The sequence below is a fragment of the Neolamprologus multifasciatus genome, chromosome 18 (assembly GCF_963576455.1).
Source record: "Neolamprologus multifasciatus chromosome 18, fNeoMul1.2, whole genome shotgun sequence".
Taxonomy (NCBI): domain Eukaryota; kingdom Metazoa; phylum Chordata; class Actinopteri; order Cichliformes; family Cichlidae; genus Neolamprologus; species Neolamprologus multifasciatus.
The window spans coordinates 24537882-24559699 of NC_140456.1; the positions used below are offsets into that span (position 1 = coordinate 24537882).

Below are 21818 nucleotides of genomic sequence, written 5' to 3' on the forward strand. Positions count from 1 at the left end.
TTAATTACCGGTTAAACACATGTAGTTTTTATCCACAAACATCTACTCTACCGGCTAACCCACCGTTCACCGGTCCACTCGTTTGACCCGTGAACAAACGAGAAGCTGTGCAGACCCATCAATCACGTCTCGGAGTTATATCTCAGATATTAAATAGCAGAAACGTTTCGCTGTATGCGCCACCTGGTCAAAACCAAATATTTTCAGACAAGCGCATTGCTGGCATACCCGTATAATAAATGATATTATGGCGCCATAAAACCTCCATGTAAAGGAAGTCGGGAGAAATAGCGCTGGTTTTATTGCAGGAGGAGCTCCTCTAGCAGCAGCAATAAGCAGCGTGTCCACATGGCGTTTTCACTGAGGGGAGAGAAAAAAAAAGCTGGGTGTGATTTATTTGGCCCCGCCTACGTTAAACATCCACAGCTTTAAAACTTCAAGGATCTGATTTGGGCATATCTCACCACAGATTGTGTGCGCAACACCAACAGTCTCCAACAACATGCAGGATAAAACACACAACTTCCTGCTACTATTATTATTATGGATACATTTATTTTGTGGAAACAGACAATCCAGAAAACAACAGAACAAACAAACAAACAAACATTTGTCACACAGTCAAAGTTTTATTGCTTTATCCTATCTGTGTCAGTGTGCAGAGGATTTAAACAGCTGGACCAAATTCAGAAGGTCCTGCTCCTGCAGACCCAGCTCCACCATCAGTGTGTTCAAATACTCCACAGATGCCGAAGTCTTCAGGGCTTCTCGCACCAACGGAGACACCTCTGACAACCTGAAATGTGAAAAACCGACAAATTAAAACCAACTCAACACTAAATGGGCGACTTATCTTCCAACACAAACGCAATCCAGTTCTTCGAAGTTACAAAAGGGATCTGTAAGCATTATAAAGACTACCCTAAAAGTAAAAGACGACATGTTCAGCCTTCGATAGCGTGATGTGTAAAGTTAGCAGTCACTTCTTATTTAAGCCATGTTCTCACACAAGCCTCTCTTCGCCAAGGTGCCGAGTGCTATGAGAAAGCAGCGGTTGCTGACTCATACGGATAACATTTGTTGAATAAAACGAACTCGAAAGTTTTTCCTCAGCAAAGTGATCAGGTCAAATAGAATTATTGCAGACCTGAGGCAGAAAAATATCCTGCTTTTTTTATTCATGAAAGTGTTCACACACACACACTATTAAAAATCTGGCCATCGACTACATTTTTAGAGCTGTAAAGACGTGCTCTGAATGTCAAGCAGAAAGAGACCGACATGAGAGAATAGATTTTAAACACTTCACAGCGTATGTCTACAAAAAGAAAAAAGAAAATCACACAGCGCCTTGGGCCAACACTATCGTGTATATTCATATGACACAAGCTGATACTGTCGAGTGGTCAATCCTACTTTCGTGAACATAATAATGCTCAGTCTCTGCTGAGTCACTGTAAAAGGAGTGTATGTTCAGCTTTGTGGGGGTTGCTGAGAGGCTTACTGATAAGTGGTGTCTGTGCATATTATTATCAATCACACAGAAAACAAAATGCAGCAAAAAACAAAACTAGATGTCGGCTAAAGAGGAGTGGAAGCTTCCAGGCTGCTCAAAAGGACGCACATGCAGGGGGAACGTGTGCATGTCTGAAGGCCCATTAATGCTGAGAGACATAAACAGGTATGCTGCCATCAAGGTGCTGTTTTTCCCAGCAAGGCCTCGCTTGTGTCAGCAAAGCCACATATGCATGAACAAAAGAGTCTAAACTGGCTCATTTGGCCCATTATGAAACAAAATAAGGACAAAAGAGGCTCTGAATTGTTGAGTAGCTGAACGCCTAACAAATTTGACTTTCAGTGTTGCGTCATCAAAATGAGCATATATTTGTTTAAAAACAAACAAAACAACTGCTGTGCCTCACAGCAAGAAAGTCCTGGGTTCAAATCCGCCGATCACATGGGTGCTCCCTGTGCTCGTGTGGGTTGTTTCCACAAGCGCTCCGGGTTTCCTCCCACAATCCAACAAAATTCATGATAGGTTAAGTGGTGATTCAACATTTTACTGCAGATGTTAATGTGAGCGTGAATGCTTGTTGCCTCTGTGATGGACAGGCAACCGGCCCATCGTGTGTCTCTCACCCTACGACAGCTGGACAGGCTCCAGTGTTTTACTGTCCACTGTTTTTGAAATAAATCAAAGTAAATAATTATTGAATTTTTTTTAAAAAAGTAAATAAATGTGTGTTTCTATTTGGGAAATGCCTTCAGTAACATGGAAAATTACACTGTGAGATTCATCTTTTATCAGGTTAGACGGTCAAAGTTTCCACCAATTTAAACGAGATGCACTTTATCTGTTCAACCACTTGCTCTATCTTAAGACCGCAGCTCAGACAAGTCATGGCTGACATGAAGCCAGATTCACAGTATCAGTACAAAAAACAGAGTATTTGTCAAGTTAGTGCAAGAATATTTCCCTCCAACACTAAACTCACTGTCTGTAGCCCTCTGTCATCTCTCTCCAACCTCCATCCCTCTCCATCATCCTCCCCCACCCACGCCTCTCTACCTGCCCTTACCAGAGAGGAGGTACACTCCTGGTCAATCTCCGGTTCAGCCCAGGGTCTAGTGTTGCAGGTGGGGCATCCATTATTCAGCTGGGCTGAACAATAGCAGCCAGACTAGCTCCACAGCTGCCGTGCAGCAGACAGATAAGACAGCACACCAAATTATTCATGATGGAGGAATGGAAGGATGGAAACCGATGAAATCATAGAGCACCAGTGTCACATCTGACCAACGAAAGGGTAATATTTACAAATGAATGTTGACTGTTCAGAAGTGGAGTCAGCATGTTCTTAAAATCAAATCTGGAAATGTATTACAACAACTGTCAGAATTAGAGACGGACACCGTTCCCAAAACCCTTCTGTGAACCCTTTGGAATTACCAGGATTTCTGCAGTGATTACTCATAAAAGGCGGCCTGAGCTTCATATAATTCACAATGTGACAAACACACGTTGTGAGTAATCAGTGCTGAAATCCTGGTAATTCCAAAGCATTCACTAACCTTTTTACCCTTTTATCTTTCTTTTTTTGCAACAGTAAAATCACTTCAGACCCCAGATGAGAAATCTTGCTTCTGTTTTACAAGTTGAATTTTATTCCCTTTATTTCCCTAAAAATTACACAACAGTTTCTGTCGGGCAGGTTTCAGAGGCCTCTTGGCTCTCCAAGGTGGCAGATCACCTACAGTACCTAAAGCTGTGCAACACTTCTTTTAAAGTTCAAGACGACACACAGTGTGCCGTGATATTAAAGCAAACTGACCAGGAACCATTGAGGGAGTAATAAATCAGAATCAGCCGTCAGGTGAAAGGTTTCCCAGCCCGGGGCAATATAAAGGATACGCAGGAACTGTGTGCCTTCTGTCCTCCATCACGGATCTGGACAGAGGTAATCAGGTGCAGATAAGGCCATGAGGCGTCTCTGTGTACTTAGACGGGAGCAGCACGGAACTGTCCGTGAACTGCCAGCAACACAGACACACACACACAGACCATATGGTAGGTGCCAAACTATGCCAAAGCACACAGCAGTCTGTCAAATGCACCATGATGACTTCTTATTCTTTTCTTTCAATTTCAAACAGTGTTAAAAATGCAGATTGCTGTTGCATCTCTGATTTAAGCACTTCTTCATGCACCAGACTGGAAATAACATAATGTTAAATTCAGTATGTGTCTATATGGGTCCTCTTCACCCAGTCATACATTATAATCGTGGCGATCGTGGCTCAAGAGTTGGGTGTTCGTCTTGTAATCGGAATGCTGCCGGTTCGAGCCCAGTTCGAGTACAAGACACTTCACCTACCGCCTACTGGTGTTGGCCAGAGGGGCCGATGGCACGATGTGGCAGCCTCGCTTCTGTCAGCTGTGGCTACAACTGTAGCTGCCTCCACCAGTGTATGAATGTGAGAGTGAATGGATAGTGGCATTGTAAAGCGCTTTGAGGGGTCCTGAAAAGCGCTATATAAATGCAATCCATTATTATTATAATGCTCATTTATTGCTTAGAAATCTGGTTCCTGCTTGTTTTACAAAAAAAATAAAAGAATAAATCTTATCATACACCAGCACAGTAAACATTAAATACACACTTTTCTCATTGTCAAGGCACGCAAACATTTGCACACACGGGTAAAGACGGCTGATGTGGTCTATTTCCCGAGAAACCATGGTTCTTCATTTCCTTGCAATGTTTTTTTTCTCTCCAATGTTCAACTGGGCTTACTGAGGAGCAGCTCGACAGCTGACATTAAACTTAAACACACACACACACACACACACACACACACACACACACACAAACACACAGAGAAAACTTACAGATGCAGAAGCACCACAGCTATGAGGGTCCACTCTGGAGTTTTATGGATGATGTTTTTGTTGTTGAACCTGTGAACATAAAGCACCACTGTTAAGTACAGTGTGTGTGTGTGTGTGTGTGTGTGTGTGTGTGTGTGTGTGTGTGTGTGTCTTAAACAGCACATTTTATGGAGGATGCACAGCAGTTCCAGTAGAGATACTGGAACTGCTGTGCATCCTGGCCCATGGCGAGAGCCCATCGACATTTCAGAATTCAGACTGGAGCAGCTGGACATCAAATCATAACCCGCTATATGTTCTGGGCCACAGTCACCACACATCTGTGTCCCTCTGCAGATAGTCTGCAGAAATGCTTCATTCTAGATATAAATAAACTAGAAATATAAATTGTGCACAGACCGAGAGCAACAACCAAAAACACTGCATGCAGCAGTGATTTATGTCTTTCTGTCAGCGCTGTGTATATTCTTTGGTTTGAGCCTCTTGTTATTGGGGCCTCTTGACAGCACAAAGACAATTCCCGGAAGCAGGACCGTGGCGGTGTTGCTCCATAGCTTGATGTGCGTTTAAATCACAGACACAGTGATTTAACAGCAGGCCTGTTGAAAACATCCTAAGCAGCCAATGGCAATGCAGGGTGTGTCTAAGGCAGGAAATGCTCAATTCTGGCACAAGTTTAAAAAATCCCCCCCCATTTTTTTCTTAAAACAGAGCTCTGTCATTCTTATAGAGAAACAGAAGCCATACTGCTATGCTGACTGAGTAAAAACAGCAAGCATATATAATAATTAATTCTACTCAGCTGCTTCAGTTTCAGAGTCCTGGTGTCATGCATGCTGGCTCGGTGTCACAGTGTAGCTACACTTGGAGAAGAAAGACTGTTGTTGTTATCAGTAACCCCCATTTTCCTGTCAAATACCTGTGTGGATGTATAGCATGTGTGGCACACTGTGAGATATATGACATTTCGTAATACTTATTTTGATGTGCAGGAGATTAGAACACTCTCGGAAAATAGCCATAATTCTCTTTGAAGCAGACATTTAGCCCCATCACATGAAAAAAGTACAAGTTTTAAAGAGTCAATAAAACTATTGCTCATCATACTTCATGTCTGCCTGTAGGGGGAAGCAGAGCTAAACAACTGTGTGTTGTGGAATTTAGATGAAATCAACTCATTAAATACACGTTAGACTCATTTCTTTGAGTTCTTCTGAAGAATAAGAGCGATTCCAAGAACATTCATGGCATGTTTTGCTCATACAAGGAGATAAAAGAGGAGATCTAAATCACAACAGATAACCAATCAGTTAGTTTCCTGTTCTATGTAGCTTGGTTTTCAGTGTTTCTCAGTAGATCCAATGTGGTGTGATAACAGTTAATTATGAATAGAGTCCAAATACAGAGTCGTGTTTACTGCTGTGTAGCATCTTTTTGGAAGAGGTATGTGTCTCATTCTTGTCTGATATGATATCCTAGCTGCTCAGTCTTGATCCTAATATTTTCACATAATCGTGAAATGTCTCAGTTTAGGCATCTGATATGTTTTCTATTCTTTATAAAATCAGTGTTTGTGAGATTTGGAAATGGTTGCATTCTGTTTTTATTGACATTTTACGCAGCATCCCAACATTTTTTGCAGCTGGGGTTGTATGGCATGGCAATAATAAATGCTCATAGTTGTGCAAAAGCTCACTAATTTGCAAAAGTGAAAGATTTAGGTTTATGATAAAGAGGGTAACGGGACACGTCTATATCCTGCAGCTGTTCAAAAGTAAACTGCCATTCAGTTACATACAAACAATCAAGTTTCACTATTATGTTTCTGAGCTTAATAAGAACCCACAGAACAAGGCACAGTTTCAATGCTAGGTTTCCTTCCCTTAATACGAATTCAATTTAACAGCAATTTTTGACACATTTCTAGAGCTCATCCACTATAAACTCACACCTGCCTCGCCTCCCCTCTCCTGTGTGCGTGTGTGTCCGTCCTTTCTGGTGGCAGACTCTCAGACAGCACATATCAGGCTGAGTGTGTAGTGTACTGACCTGAACGTCCGCACCAGGTTGTTCAGGTCGGTAGTGATGTCAATCATGGTGAGATGCAGTGGACCTACAATGTTTCTGAGGCTGCACAGCACAACCACAAAACAAGACAAGAGAAAAGAATTAAGATGAACTGATCATGAAAATCATGATTATGTGCAGCCACGTCAAACTGTGCAGCAGTGAGGTTCACGGGACCTTCACAGCTGTTGAAGAAAAACCAGGAAAAGAAATTAATAAGGCTCTGTGTGCCACATCCAAGAAATAAAGGACAAACAGACACGCACCAGCCGGAGAGTTTCTCCACTGTGATTCGTTTCTGGATGAGGTTCTGAGCATGAGAGTCAACGAGCGGCAGGACCGGATCCTTGATGCTTTCCTGGACTGTCACCTGGTGTGGGGACGGTTTAAGAACAAAACTCACTCTGTGAGCTCACCTAATTTAAAATCAAACTCTTAAAGCAAGTCTTTTAATATGCACTTACCTGCTTTCTATTGGGCTCCTCTTTCTCGTCAGGCAGAATCCACGTGCCCTTATAAAATTCCCTGACCCGGAGCTCCAGATCCTGGGTCTCCCTCCGCAGCGTGTCATAGTTTGGAGCTGCAGCTGACGGCCTCTTCTTGTCCTCGCTGTTGTCGGCTGTCACCTCATCCTCAAGGTCATCTTCATCCAACTCCTCTTTGCCTTCTTCTTCTCTTACCTCGGCATAGGGAGAACCAAGGGAGTGATCGGAGCCGTACAGGAACGTTAATGTCTCATCGGTACACCACTCCTTCAATGTGTTTTTTAGGCAATCGAGCAGATTCATCCGTACAGAGTCAGGTTTGACTTCGGCGTGGTTCTTCAGCAGATCTCGCAGCCCAGCTGCCCCCCTCTTGCTCATACCCACCTGCGTGATGTTGAGTTCTTGCTGGCCGTGGCTGTTCTGATTAGTGGCAGGAATTTGTTTACTTTCTGTTGGAGGGTTTGAGCGAGGAACGCTGTGAGTTACCGTCTCCGATAAACTGCACACGCTCATCTCAGCTGTAGTCTCTTCCACACCAGAAAGCTCAGATAACTCTCTCTCTCGTGGTGCCGCCTGGTCCGTATGTGTCACCTGCCGCTTGTTGGGTTTTTCAGCATCAGTAACTTCAGTTTTACGCACGTCTGCCTCTTTTCTTTCCTCATCTTCTATCATACTTCTCTGTTCCTCTGTATTCTGATTCTGAGGAGGTTCGCTCTTTTCTTCATTCCCCTCTTCGTTGTTTATCTTTGTTGTTTCAGAATTCCTTTGTTGTCCTTTCTCATCCTCATCTGAGCGTTTAGGCAGGTCACCCCAGTGTACCCGGGGTCTCTGCTGCTGAGAGACCACGCTGGAGACAAAGTCCTGCTCATGTTCGTCGTCACTGACATCACTGTGGCTGCCTCCAGCAGGATGATCCCGAGAGCCGTGAAGCTCCTCGTGCTGAGCAGCCACGGGGTTCTCGACGTCCTCCTCTTTTAGACACTTCTCAGACAGCATCACCTCCTCACCAGAGCTCCCACTGAATGCACACATGTAACCCTGGATCAGTCTTTCTATTAATAAGGCTAAATATGGAAAACTAAACAGTGAAACTTATTACGTACCGTTCTCCTTGCTTCAACAACTTAATTTGAGGAGGACTGAGAGAGAGAAAGGGAGCAAAGACATTATACAGAACATCACTGCATTCAACGATAAGCTCAATCAGGTGATTTAGGACAGAGATGAGAAGCAGCACACACACCTCTCATGTTGCCGAACCCAAAGAGGCGTCTTTGGTATTTGTAGCTCAAACGCTTTGGAGGCTTTGTAGCAGAAATTACTGCAAAAACACTAAAGACAAAAGAAGCAAAGACCAAAATGTGTTTTTAAGTACACTCTGGCAAGTGTAAAAAACATAAAAACAATTTCATGTAGAAACACTCACCTTGCGCTCTGTGATGTCATACACTTTATTGGTCTTAGTAGAAATTTTGTATTGTTGAGATGGGATCTAGAAAGTGAACAGCACCACAGACTCAGTCATCACATATGAGACATGGAGATGTTTATTATTTGCAAACAAAATACAATATCAGTGGCCTTACCTTGCCCAGTTTATTAGGACAGATGGGATAACCGCACAGCTTAGCAATAGACCTCTCCTCTACAGTATCTCTGTAATTAGCTGGGGTGATCATTTTTGCCTGTGAAGTAAAGAGAACTCGGTTACTTTGCAGCTTTTCTCTGGTTTACATTTGTGTAAAATTAATATTGCGTGACATTTTAAATTATCTGAATATTGACATGTAATCTAAAGTCTGTCATCAGAAATGGGAAAAAAGTGTGTGTTTACACAGCGTATCTCAGCTGCCATAGGATGAGAGGCAGAGTCCACCCTAGACTGGTTGCCAGTCCATCACAAAGCTAACACACAGATACAGACAACCATTCACAGCTCCGACCAGCTAACCAATTATGGATGCCTTTGGTCTGTGACAGGAAGCCTGAGTATCTGGAGGGAATCCACACAGACACAGGGGGAACAAACTCCACACAGAAAGGCACTACAGAATGAGATTATGGGTTAGCGAGTTATGTCGAACTTGAAGTCAGAATTTTCTGTGCCACGAAAGTGTCTCTCTTTTCACCTGGCTACATCACCATGGTAACTAATGCCGAATACATTAGGTTGTTTATTTTATCCTTCTATGCTTCTATCCTTCTATTAAACAAATATGTAAGACTGCGTTCTTCCATTTGCGCAACATCTCTAAAATTAGAAATATCCTGTCTCAGAGTGACGCTGAAAAACTAGTTCATGCATTTATTACTTCCAGGCTGGACTACTGCAATTCATTATTATCAGGATGTCCAAAAAACTCACTGAAAAGCCTTCAGCTAATCCAAAATGTTGCAGCAAGAGTACTGACAGGGACTAGAAAGAGAGAGCATATTTCTCCTGTTTTGGCTTCCCTTCATTGGCTTCCTGTTAAATCCAGAATTGAATTCAAAATCCTGCTCCTCACATACAAGGTCTTAAATAATCAGGCCCCATCTTATCTTAATGACCTTGTAGTACCATATTACCCTATTAGAGCACTTCGCTCCCACTCTGCAGGCCTACTTGTTGTTCCTAGAGTATTTAAAAGTAGAATGGGAGGGAGAGCCTTCAGTTTTCAGGCCCCTCTTCTGTGGAACCAGCTTCCAGTTTGGATTCGGGAGACAGACACTATCTCTACTTTTAAGATTAGGCTTAAAACTTTCCTTTTTGCTAAAGCATATAGTTAGGGCTGGACCAGGTGACCCTGAATCCTCCCTTAGTTATGCTGCAATAGATGTAGGCTGCCGGGGGATTCCCATGATGCATTGAGTTTTTCCTTTCCAGTCACCTTTCTCACTCACTATGTGTTAATAGACCTCTCTGTATTGAATCATATCTGTTATTAATCTCTGTCTCTCTTCCACAGCATGTCTTTATCCTGTCTTCCTTCTCTCACCCCAACCGGTCGCAGCAGATGGCCGCCCCTCCCTGAGCCTGGTTCTGCCGGAGGTTTCTTCCTGTTAAAAGGGAGTTTTTCCTTCCCACTGTCGCCAAAGTGCTTGCTCATAGGGGGTCATATGATTGTTGGGTTTTTCTCTGTATCTATGAAGTGCCTTGAGGCGACATTTGTTGTGATTTGGCGCTATATAAATAAAATTTAATTGAATTGAATTATGCACTAGATGCCATGATTGACATTTTTCCACAGCATTAATATCTCGTGTTGTCTGTAACAGTTTTGCATTTTATTGTAATATTTTTGCTGTTCGTTAGAGACTTTTGACAGCATTTTATCATTATCACCTTATAACGTCTGATTAGACAGCATTCACAGGGATCATTCTGTGTGGAAAAAGAGTAGAACATGACATCCCGTAACAACAAGCCTAGTTAAACATCATCATAATGATGTCCATTATCTCTGTCTGGGGTTTTAAGCTTTGTCAACACCCAACGCAAACAAAGCCTGGCTGTAGTGAACTTAGCATACTCCTCAGGTCCTTCTTGCTGTGAGGCAATGGCACTGCTACCAGCGAGGCGGTGTATTCAAATTCATAACAGGTCTAAATAGCATGCTAGAGCCAGGCTGTGTTATACTGGGCCAATGGCAAAACCTCAATCATAGGGATCTCATGGCGATTATAAACCCTGGAAACTGCAGATTGGGCCATGTTCTGAGACTGAGATTCTAATTAATCTGTCATAATTAGTATGACAGAGGCTTGGCAGTGATGTAAGGATAACAGGACCTGTGCGTGAGAGCAGTGAGGAAAGACTTCGTCTCCTGGTTTGCCTAAAGCTTGTGCCCTGTCTAAAGTCACCGGTGACACATACACAGTCCACTAGGAAGTCCTCAGCCACACTGTCGTCCAGGAGCCGCTCCACCACCTTCAAAGCTCTCTTCTCCAGCTCCAACTTCTCCCTCAGCTTCTCCTTCAGCTCCTCTCTCCTGACACAAAGCACACATGTGAATAAGTGTCTGTGTTTACTCCACAACCAACAAATGTTTGGTAATGATTACTGGTGCAGCTGAAGCGTCCAGTAGAGATGTCCTGGTGGAGTAGGGGTTTCTCACCTTCTCGCTTCTTCCTCCGCGGTGAGTGCTTTGACACGTTTCCCACCTGCCTCACAAACAACAACAAAAAATTGAATATACGAGTTAACCCTCTGGATTCCATAAAAATCACTACCCTCTCAGCTTGTTTGTGGCCAAAAATGGCCACCCCTTGTTTACGTTTACAAAATGCTATAAAATTCATATATATTAAGAAAAATTCCCACTTTTTTTTACATGATTTTTTAGATTAGTACCAGTGCTGTTCATGAAAATCAAAATTTCATTCAAATTCATAATTTTAACCCTTTAAATACCAGTTAGATCACATAATCCTAGGAACTCATAAATGGAAAAAATCACAAAACCCCAATTTTTTTCCAAATAAAACATGCCATCTGATTTACTTTCTAACCATGATGGAGGTTAGATGTATAACAATAATTAAAAGTATCAATGACTTTTATACATCTTTGTTTTTTTGTGCAGTGACAGAAAAACATAAAAACTTCCTCTCAGCTTGTTTGTGGCCAAAAATGGCCACCCCTTGTTTACGTTTACAAAATGCTATAAAATTCATATATATTAAGAAAAATTCCCACTTTTTTTTACATGATTTTTTAGATTAGTACCAGTGCTGTTCATGAAAATCAAAATTTCATTCAAATTCATAATTTTAACCCTTTAAATACCAGTTAGATCACATAATCCTAGGAACTCATAAATGGAAAAAATCACAAAACCCCAATTTTTTTCCAAATAAAACATGCCATCTGATTTACTTTCTAACCATGATGGAGGTTAGATGTATAACAATAATTAAAAGTATCAATGACTTTTATACATCTTTGTTTTTTTGTGCAGTGACAGAAAAACATAAAAACTTCCTCTCAGCTTGTTTGTGGCCAAAAATGGCCACCCCTTGTTTACGTTTACAAAATGCTATAAAATTCATATATATTAAGAAAAATTCCCACTTTTTTTTACATGATTTTTTAGATTAGTACCAGTGCTGTTCATGAAAATCAAAATTTCATTCAAATTCATAATTTTAACCCTTTAAATACCAGTTAGATCACATAATCCTAGGAACTCATAAATGGAAAAAATCACAAAACCCCAATTTTTTTCCAAATAAAACATGCCATCTGATTTACTTTCTAACCATGATGGAGGTTAGATGTATAACAATAATTAAAAGTATCAATGACTTTTATACATCTTTGTTTTTTTGTGCAGTGACAGAAAAACATAAAAACTTCCTCTCAGCTTGTTTGTGGCCAAAAATGGCCACCCCCTGTTTACATTTACAAAATGCTATAAAATTCATATATATTAAGAAAAATTTCCACTTTTTTTGACATGATTTTTTAGATTAGTACCAGTGCTGTTCATCAAGACCAAAATTTCATTCAAATTCATAATTTTAACCCTTTAAATACCAGTTAGATCACATAATCCTAGGAACTCATAAATGGAAAAAATCGCAAAACCCCAATTTTTTTCCAAATAAAACATGCCATCTGATTTACTTTCTAACCATGATGGAGGTTAGATGTATAACAATAATTAAAAGTATCAATGACTTTTATACATCTTTGTTTTTTTGTGCAGTGACAGAAAAACATAAAAACTTCCAAAAATGGCCACCCCATGTTTACATTTACAAAATGCTATAAAATTCATATATATTAAGAAAAATTTCCACTTTTTTTGACATGATTTTTTTAGATTAGTATCAGCGCTGTTCATCAAGACCAAAATTTAATTCAAATCCAGACTTTTAACCCTTTAAATCACAGTTAAATTACATAATTTTAATGATTTACAAAGGGATAAAAGCATAAAATCCCCATTTTTTTTCTAAATAATACATGCAAACTGATTTATTTTCTAACCATGATGGAGGTTAGATGCATAGCAATAATTAAAAGTATCAATGAGTTTTATGTATCTTTGGTTTTTTGTGCAGTGACAGAAAAACAAAAAAAATCCCTCTCATTTTGTTCGTGGCCAAAAATGACCACCCATGTTTACGTTTTCAAAATACTATAAAATTCATATATATTAAAACATTTTTCTACTTTCATTGACTTGATTTTTTAGATTAGTATCAGTGCTGTTCATCAAGACAAAAAATTTAATTCAAATCCAGACTTTTAACCCTTTAAATACCAGTTAAATTACATAATTTTAATGATTTACAAAGGGATAAAGGGATAAAGGGATAAAAGCATAAAATCCCCATTTTTTTTCTAAATAATACATGCAAACTGATTTATTTTCTAACCATGATGGAGGTTAGATGCATAGCAATAATTAAAAGTATCAATGAGTTTTATGTATCTTTGGTTTTTTGTGCAGTGACAGAAAAACAAAAAAAATCCCTCTCATTTTGTTCGTGGCCAAAAATGACCACCCATGTTTACGTTTTCAAAATACTATAAAATTCATATATATTAAAACATTTTTCTACTTTCATTGACTTGATTTTTTAAATTAGCACCAGTCCTAGTCATGAAAACCAAAATATAATTAAAATTTAGATATTATACGCTTTGAACTGGGTGTGGTTCCCAATCAGCCAGAGTTCACACCCAGTTTCACACCTTGGCTCAGGCGATTAGAGGATCATCAGGGGGTCCCTTTGTCCCTCTTGGGGGGGGGGACACTCCCACCTTCTTGCCATATTGCCAGAATAAATGGTCTGGAAGCTGTTAGGTTTACTTACAGCAGTAGCAACGTCTGCACCTGCATAAACTCCAGGACACGTTTACAAACAGTGTTTGTTGTTGTTTGCGCTGCAGCTGCAGGTTTGAACTGTGCAAAATGTCCTGTGATTGGGGGTTTTTTTGTTTTTGTTTTGTTTCTAGAGTTAATATTTTGGGTATGGTCTCTTTTTATGAAAAATACAAGAGTAAAAGTGCTTTTCACATGTGCTTCAAAGCTAAGTTTGACTGGGAACCTCAAAGCTCAATATCCTGCATCCACAGGAATTCACTGCAGCCTATGTAATGTTTGATGCGTCATTATTTATTCCAGTCTATCTTGCAAATACATGTTTGTGCTGCAATGTCATGCACAAACACAAACTATCAGATCCTTAAGACCAAACCTATGTCAAAATTGTTTCATTATATTGGTCCATTGGAGTGTGGTAACCCATCAACCCCACCTAGTGGAAACCAAGAATATTACATGAAATTGCTTGCTTGGCAGAAAATGGCCCAAGGATGTCATGTGGTAGAAAAAATGAAAAACTACAATTTTCATGTGTTGAGTTTAGAATGAAAGCAATTTTACCTAAATTGCATGCTATAGTACTGCCAGTAACAAGGAATCAAAAAAGGTGGTTATAATGGGTTTCAATTGGCCAAAAATGGCCACAATCAGTAAAATGGGAACAATTTGGTGTATAGTGAATATTATTGACATTATTAAGGAGCTGATGTTGAAAAATAAAAAATTTTAATAAAATACACACCTTTGGAAAGTTTCATTCCATTTGCATTAACAGAACAAAAATGGTTGAAAACCGAAAAGTGAAGTGGCCAAAAATGGCCAGATAGAGACCAGAGGGTTAAATGAATCTCTGAGGTAAGAGATGTTGTGACTCTACCAACCAACCAACGGCTACACAAGCCAGCTGTGAGCGCTCTGAGATCCGTGTAACTCTCCACAACGCTGTAAACACCTCTCTAAAACCCGAGAAACAAAAAACAGGCTTTTAACGAACCCTTTTTGGAAGTTTTTTTGGAGTTCCCGCTCCTTCTTCTCTCATCCATCTCCATGCTGTTTCTGTTTTCTACGCTTTCAACTTTGACCTGTGACGTGTCTCCATCTACGGCAAGCCAGGGGGGACAATTTCGCGTTCGCGCGGTGCGTCCGTAGCGTGTAGTGTGTGTGTGCTTTTTTTTCCACCGGGCTGTTTGTGGAAGTTGAGCTGAGGTACGTGTCCCCTTCACCTCGGTCCCGTTTGCGTCCACACCAGCGGTGGCGGTGAATTTGTTTGGCTAGCCACTGTTCGGCTAATTCGGAGCGGGGTTAGCATCCCTGCTGCTCTGCTGTGTTTACAGTCACACAGGCTCAGAGCTTAACCTCTGACACCTTTGGACCTGTTTTTTTATATACTTGAAGTTTCCCCTGTTTTGAGGACTTCTGCATGAGGACAACACCCGTATGAAGACAGCAGGGATGGCTCTGGAGCAGCTCAGTGAGGTGGTCCAAAGATGTGTAAGTATTCAGTGGTACTTGTAACCCACATCCACTCCTTCACTCTGATATCAATTCCCTAAACAGCTCGTCGGCACAGTCACTGGCACCAACCTGGATGCTGGTACCCACTCACAGTGACAGAATGCACCCACAGACTGAGCTTACCTGGGTTTTGAGTCTCTCACTAGAGCATATTCTAGATCAGAGGTATTCAACTACAATGTAAGGAGGTCCAGTTTGAGAACATTTCCAAGTCCAAAATATAATCAAGTTCCACATGATTATAAGTGCAGTCTATTTTAAATTAGCCAAACAGTTATACAGTGTCAGTATATGGGCAATAACTGGTTGTAATGTAAAGCAAAGAAAGTGTAATTCGGTATTTCAACAATATTTATTATTCATTTCTCTAATGAAAAAAAAGTTCATTTTTGGTTTCAAGTAAAATTATAGCTTTTAAAAAAAAGTTGTCTTCAAATAAAGTGCTTAATTTAAAATAATGAAAAGTTGTATTTTGAATTTCCCCACTTTGTCTTTTTTCTAAATTACATTTCACATGTAAACCATCTCACTTTAAACCCTCCTTTTCTCCCTGTCTGTTTCCCTGACTTAATTCCTTTGGCTTCTGCCTCTCGTCTCTTCTCCGAGTTGTCTACTTTTACACGTGCTCTGAGTAAAGGATTTGATTGCCTGAGTAGAGTTACGTTGAGTGAGTTAAGCACGCCATTGGTCTATGTACTTCCATCCAATGGCTTTGCTGTCTATATATGACCATAAAGACAAAGTAAAAGGCGGCACATAGTAAAAAGAAAGGGTTCATGAAAATCTAGTAGGTCTGAGTCCGTAAAGAATGGCGTAGGGGTGGTCCACCTGTTGGTGACTTAGATTCTAGATGTTTTCTATTGTTTTATAAATGATTTGTTCATTGTGCTTCTGTTTGTTGCTGTTTTGTGCTCATTTGTTTGTCTCTTCATTTTCCTTTTCTTCATTTCCATTTCATTTTGGTTGTTCTGTGTGTCTCTCTGTGGGATGTACGCAAGTACATACATACAGCAGCAGTGTATAAATGCTCAGTTAGTGAAGACGGGAATGGAAGAGAAATCTTCAGTGGATCATGGGAAGTCCCCCAGCAGCCTGAGGTAGCAGCAAAACTAAGGGATGGTTCAGGGTCACCTGATCTAACTGTAAACTTTATCAAAAAGCCTAATCTTAAAAGCAGAGGGGGGTGACTGTGTTCTGAACCCAAACCAGAGTGTAATATGCCAAGATTGTGTCTTTGAGATATTTGTTAGAATATAATATTTAATAAGTAACTGTTTAAAATGTCTGTTTTCTCTATTTTTACCCACTTGTTTGTCTCTTTTTCATGCAGCAGGCTCTTCCAGACGACAGCTACACCACCGAGGATCACAACATCTTCACGGTTGCTGGGCAGACGTGTATCGAGGAGGGAAACAGCGCGCAGGTCCTCAGTATTGTGCTGGATGAAAAGAATCAGGTAACGTTTCTCAAAGTTGACACCAATCGCTGCTTCTCAGGTTTGTCACACACTCATCGGTGTAACTGTCTTCATCTGTGCAGGAGATCGTGAGATGCATGGGTTGGAACCTGCTGCCTCCGCTGATCCAGGTCCTGCTGAAGAAAGAAGACAAGAATCTTCCTCAGTGTCTGGCCATTTTTAACCACCTGCTGGAGGTCAGTGGTCAGGAGTGGACTTAAGATAAAACATCACTGATGAAAACTGCATGAATTGTAAGGGTAATCTTTGTGGTTGTTTTTGCAGACGTGCAGACCGAAAGAGCTGCTGATCGGCCTGTTGGAGCAGCTGGAGCAGGAGGATCCTGATACAATAGCAGAGAGTCTCCATCTGCTCTTGAAGCCTTTACAGAAAGGTAAAGAATCTTTTTAGTCATCTTTAATGCCACTCTTCTTACTGGTTTTTTTCTTGTCTTACATACAGTCAGGCACATATGCAAACTGTTGTAATTCCTACACCGTTCACCTGATTTGGATGTAAATACCCTCAAATAAAAGCTGACAGTCTGCGGTTAAAGCACATCTTGTTCGTTTAATTTGGAATCCATTATGGTGGTGTATAGAGCCAAAAATGTTAGAACTGTGTCGATGTCCCAATATTTATGTTGCATATTGCTGTTTGGATGCTTTTTCTTGCTATTATTATTGTGGTGTATTCTCTTTTTCTCGCCTCTTACAGTGCTCGTGCGCCTGGGCGGCCGTAAGGCATCATCCTTGGGCATGGCGCTGTCGTCTGTGCTGGACCAGGTGGCCAAACTGCCTCTCCCTCACACCAAGGAGCAAGAGGAGGATGACGTCTTTTCGTTTTGCCGTTGCTGCACTGACATGATAGATTTCGTCAGACCTTTTGTTCAAGAAGTCAGACATAACCTGCCGAATAATGAGATGCAGAGCGAGACTACAAACAGGACTGTGGGCAGACAGGGGAAGGATAAAGAGGATGAGCTGCGGACAGAACTTCTGAAGTTGTGAGTGAAATAAAAAAGGGGTTTTCCAGTTCAGACTCACGTTTCATAGTCCGACATAATGTCATAGAAAAGCGCTGCAGGGCTCTTGAAAACTGATGATGTTGAGGCTTCCTTTTTGTTTGTCTCCTCTTGAGCTGTATGAAGAGTCTGAGTCATCCTCTGTTGGAAGTACATCTCAAGGATCCTGACACGCTGGCTCTGTCCCCCCTCAGGACTTTTGCCACCGAGATTTTGGTAAACCCATTTTTCAAACGTGTAAATGGTGTCATTGCTGGTTTCTAATATGTCATCGGTTCGTCACGTACTTGCATATCGTGGTAATCGTGGTTTTCTGTGTCCTGCAGAACATCCTCGGTTCTATTGGGGAGTCCCTCAGCAGTCTCGTGCACCAGCCTCTTTTGAAGAAAAAGCAGGTTCCCGGCTTTCTCGAGGAGGAGGTGCGTTATCCCAAAGAGTCTTTGGCCAGCTTGGCTCATCTGGTGTTTGTCCATCACCTGGCTGCAGATACCTTCCCCACTGTTTTCAGGTATTTTGAAAACATATTTTTCTCCTGGGATGCACAATGTGGGATTATTCACACTTGGCTTGAAATGAATCTGTACTTGGGTGTTTCAGTAATTCTACATTAACAAATACTGAAACATTTAAATAATGTTAATGCTCCCAACACTCCGTATTCTCTCTGCAGTCCCGTGTTCAGTCTTCGATGTAACATCGAGCACGTCTCTGTCCTCCTGTCCAGGTAACATGACATAATAATGTGTCGTGTTATAATCTTTGTTAGCGTTTTACAAAAGCTGTAAAATATGAATATACACATATATAAACACACATATATACCATAAGTGTCCACTTTAATGATCAACCTGTAATCAGTGATATCTATCTTTCATAGAACTGAGGAGTCCAAGCTTCAGAAAGGACTGGTAGGTGACGTTTTCACTTATTTATTAGTTATTTATTACATAAATTATAATGACCTTAATCATCCAGGAGTCAATACATGACTCCTGGATTTAATCCTATATATTTCCATGGTGCTATTTTAATTAAACACAACATGTTTAAAAGCTTATTAAAAGTTTGTTTTCTTATGGTTTGATATGTACGGTCATCATCTTGGATGCTCATATTCAACATGGACAAGTTTTCAAATAATGACGTTAGCATTTGGAGAGGCTTTAGACTCTAAAACTTGAGGTTCCCCACATTTTTTCCTATAATAGCCAATCAGAAGAAGCCAAAGAAGAAAAAGAATGAGGCTGTAAGGGTCGTTACCTGCCAGTGTAAATGGTCACTGTGTTACTTAAATCTTCTTCTGCACATTAAAAGCAGTCATCAGTGTATGATGGATGTGCATCACACAGGAGCTGTATGAGAAAAGTCTGGTGCGAGTCGAGGACGGCAGTCTGCGTGCCGACCTGCTGGAGATTAAAACCTTCCTCACAGTCCCTCAGGTGAATGCAGTCGCTTCATTATAGACCTGTTGGGTCTACTGTTGTGTTTTGTGTGCGTCATATAATGTTATTAATGTCAGTGTTTAATTTCAGAACTTAATAAAGGTCATGACGATATGTCCAAAGCATGAACTGGTAAGTTTTTAATCAATTTTGATGTGTTTAAAATCTAATGTCAGATCATTTGATTTGAAATCGGCTTTCATTTGTGTTACCTTCATCTCGTTTTTGGTACCTAGAATGAAACTTTGACGATACTTCTTTTTGTCTTCAGAGAACTAAAGGACTGAAGGTTTTCCAGCTGAGCATTGATAAGTTCAACACTGAAGCCAAGTACAGATTCTTCCAGTGAGCTCCGCCTTTCTTCCCTGAAAATTAATCAGAAATGTGTCTTTTCCACTTCCCACTGCAAGCGACCTGTGTTCTTGTTTCAGGTACACGTTGAAGACGAGTAACCACTCAGGAGTTGAAGGCTACATCATTAAAAATATCAAGAATCAGATAGACATTGCCCTGCAGGTGAAGATGTACATTAAAGCAAAAAATGGCAGTGTGGGCCATGTTTAAAATTTCTTGGGGGACCTAAAAGAATCTTTATCGCTCTGTCTCCAGCCAGGTAACAGTAACGTCTGGTTTGAAGGCATTCAGCTCATGCCTCTGCTGCGTAAGGTTCTTATTCTTCCAGATGGCCCAGAGACTGACCTCCTGCAGTACCTGGACAGGTCTGTGCACACACACTAATGCGGGTCACAGGAGTGTGACAGCCAGCCCCAACACGCACTGTTAAAAAGGGTCATACACACTGTTTAAAAGAAAGTATTACATTGTTCAATTTTGTTTCTTCCTGAGAAAATATGAGATGTTTAAATTTAATTGGACACTTCTGTGTAATCAAGAGGAATTCTTATAAGTCTTTTTCTCGATAAGATTTTAAAAAACAAACATCCTTTGGTGCTTTTTATATTAAATTGTGCAATAAGTATAAACAAGGTAGTATTGCTGTTGATTTTATAGTTTTTAAAAAAGGCCAGTAAAATATACTCACTGGTCATTTATTAAATGCACTTAAGTTGCTGCCATGTGATTGACTGATTAGATATTTGAATTAATGAGCAGTTGAATCGGTGTGGCTGGTTGAGTGTACGTGTCGCCCTGATCAGAAGTCATTATTTAACAACAAAATCTTGGACTTTATGGACGAGAGTAGTTGAAAGTTTTGGAAATGTCTGGAAGGTAGATTAAGAAATAGCGCATGTGTGTGTTGATCTCTAGAGTCATGGAGTCTCTAAATCTGCTGCGTTACCTGGTCATCAGAGACAAAGTGACAGAGAACCAGGTGAGTGCACTGTTGAGCTGAAAACACCAAAAATTACATTTTAAAACAAGCCGTTCACCTTTATGATGGCCTATAAGGGTATATAAGCTTTCTCTATCTGTGCTTTCTGATGCTGCTGAAGACCGGCATCTGGACAGAACTGTATAAAATAGAAGATACGTTCATGAAGCCCCTTCGTGTTGGTGTGAACATGTCCAGGGCCCACTATGAAAGAGAGCTGCAGAACACAATGGAGGCCAAGAAGAGCAAGGCTAAAGGTCAGATCAGCGACACTTACTTTAATTTCCCGTTTCTTAGTACAACATAGAGACTCTATGCATGCACAGGAGGACTTCTATTTTGTAGGTAGCTTGGCTTCATTTTTCTCAGGCTTCTTTTGTACTCGTCCCAACTCAAACGACTTCTTAATGGCACTTTTCAACATGTAGCATTATCAAAAGTGTTCAGAGGCTTTCTGACAGCATTTGTTTGTTCACAGAAGAGTCTGTACTTTCTGTGTCTGTTGGTGGTGAGGAGCTGCCCAGCATGACCCCAGAGTCACAGATTCAGGTGAGTAACACAGTCAGATGGCATCGTATCACATATTTATGTGTGTGGGGATTAAGAAAGCACTGTGATGTTCCTGACTGCATTTTCATTGGCCCTGCCAGGCTCTGCACTCTGCCCTGCACACGTTTGACATGATTGAGAGCGTGTTGGCACGGATAGAGGAACTCATCGAGGTGAAGGACAACCTGTAACCACACAAGCTCATCATCTCAAACAGAAAACTGTTACTTGTTTCAAAACAAAGTGCTAGTGCACTGCTGGTCTCTTTGTTTTACAGTGTAATTATAAAATGTTGCATACATTGTCAATTACAGGTTTAAAAAAATGGCAAGTTTGTAAGCTCGGTAATAAACTTTCAAACTTTTGTACTTGCGGGTTAAATCAAGTGTTTTTATTTTTGGTGAAAGTGTAAAAAAGTTGTGGTTTGGTAAAAGTAATTTGCAACCTTTGGAAGCTTCAGTTTCTCCTGCCATCACAAAAATATCTTAAGTTCATGCAGCCTGTGTTGCCCAGAACACTCTAGCACAAAGAGATGTTATAGGTTATAAAGGTTAAAAAAAAGACTCGGCAAAGTAGCTCGCAAAACAATACATAAGTTTACAAAGTGCAAAAGGGTAAACAAACTTAAAGTAATAAAATGGATCCCATGTAACAGAATTGTTTAAAAGCAAGTCTATAGAATTTAGATTTAAGCAGTGATTCAAAGGAAGTCTGGCTCTGTGTGCTCGATCTTCTCAGG

General features: G+C 40.6%; 2 protein-coding genes across 5 annotated transcripts; one reads left to right on the forward strand and one right to left on the reverse strand.

Annotated features, from left to right (window-relative positions):
• Nucleotides 1–54: 54 nt before the first annotated feature.
• rpap2 (RNA polymerase II associated protein 2) lies at nucleotides 55–15012 on the reverse strand. 3 transcript variants are annotated; one of them, XM_085142059.1, is made up of 12 exons: nucleotides 14940–15012; nucleotides 11040–11085; nucleotides 10799–10913; nucleotides 8529–8627; nucleotides 8369–8434; nucleotides 8186–8274; nucleotides 8046–8081; nucleotides 6922–7960; nucleotides 6724–6827; nucleotides 6440–6520; nucleotides 4391–4459; nucleotides 55–796 (listed from the first exon to the last, which is right to left on the reverse strand). In XM_085142059.1, the coding sequence occupies exons 4-12, from the start codon at nucleotides 8619–8621 to the stop codon at nucleotides 652–654; spliced, it is 1722 nt and encodes a 573-aa protein (XP_084998185.1). In that variant the 5' UTR covers nucleotides 8622–8627; nucleotides 10799–10913; nucleotides 11040–11085; nucleotides 14940–15012; the 3' UTR covers nucleotides 55–651. The 3 variants fall into 3 exon arrangements, with proteins under 3 accessions (XP_084998185.1, XP_084998181.1, XP_084998184.1); XM_085142055.1 differs by lacking the exon at nucleotides 14940–15012 and adding an exon at nucleotides 14755–14864; XM_085142058.1 differs by lacking the exon at nucleotides 14940–15012 and adding an exon at nucleotides 14642–14729.
• Nucleotides 15013–15133: 121 nt separating this feature from the next.
• On the forward strand, nucleotides 15134–21447 carry glmna (glomulin, FKBP associated protein a). 2 transcript variants are annotated; one of them, XM_085142062.1, is made up of 18 exons: nucleotides 15134–15251; nucleotides 16606–16731; nucleotides 16815–16928; nucleotides 17017–17125; nucleotides 17449–17737; nucleotides 17872–17971; nucleotides 18082–18263; nucleotides 18426–18479; nucleotides 18633–18663; nucleotides 19105–19194; nucleotides 19288–19329; nucleotides 19469–19542; nucleotides 19629–19713; nucleotides 19807–19916; nucleotides 20467–20530; nucleotides 20652–20787; nucleotides 21009–21079; nucleotides 21181–21447. In XM_085142062.1, exons 1-18 carry the CDS (start codon nucleotides 15198–15200, stop codon nucleotides 21268–21270), a joined length of 1821 nt encoding a protein of 606 aa, XP_084998188.1. In that variant the 5' UTR covers nucleotides 15134–15197; the 3' UTR covers nucleotides 21271–21447. The 2 variants fall into 2 exon arrangements, with proteins under 2 accessions (XP_084998188.1, XP_084998189.1); XM_085142063.1 differs by having other exon boundaries at nucleotides 15139–15251; nucleotides 16609–16731.
• Nucleotides 21448–21818: the final 371 nt, after the last annotated feature.

Excerpts from the sequence above, each read along its gene's own strand:
- rpap2 (XM_085142055.1), bottom strand. The coding sequence starts at position 14,809 with ATGGAGATGGATGAGAGAAGAAGGAGCGGGAACTCCAAAAAAACTTCC. Across the intron at positions 10,914-11,039 it reads GCGGAGGAAGAAGCGAGAAG|GAGAGAGGAGCTGAAGGAGA; the intron begins GTGAGAAACCCC and ends GCTTTGTGTCAG. Across the intron at positions 8,275-8,368 it reads ATGACATCACAGAGCGCAAG|TGTTTTTGCAGTAATTTCTG; the intron begins GTGAGTGTTTCT and ends TTTTGTCTTTAG.
- glmna (XM_085142062.1), top strand. The coding sequence starts at position 15,198 with ATGAAGACAGCAGGGATGGCTCTGGAGCAGCTCAGTGAGGTGGTCCAA. Across the intron at positions 15,252-16,605 it reads GTGAGGTGGTCCAAAGATGT|CAGGCTCTTCCAGACGACAG; the intron begins GTAAGTATTCAG and ends TTTTTCATGCAG. Across the intron at positions 16,929-17,016 it reads TTTTTAACCACCTGCTGGAG|ACGTGCAGACCGAAAGAGCT; the intron begins GTCAGTGGTCAG and ends TTGTTTTTGCAG.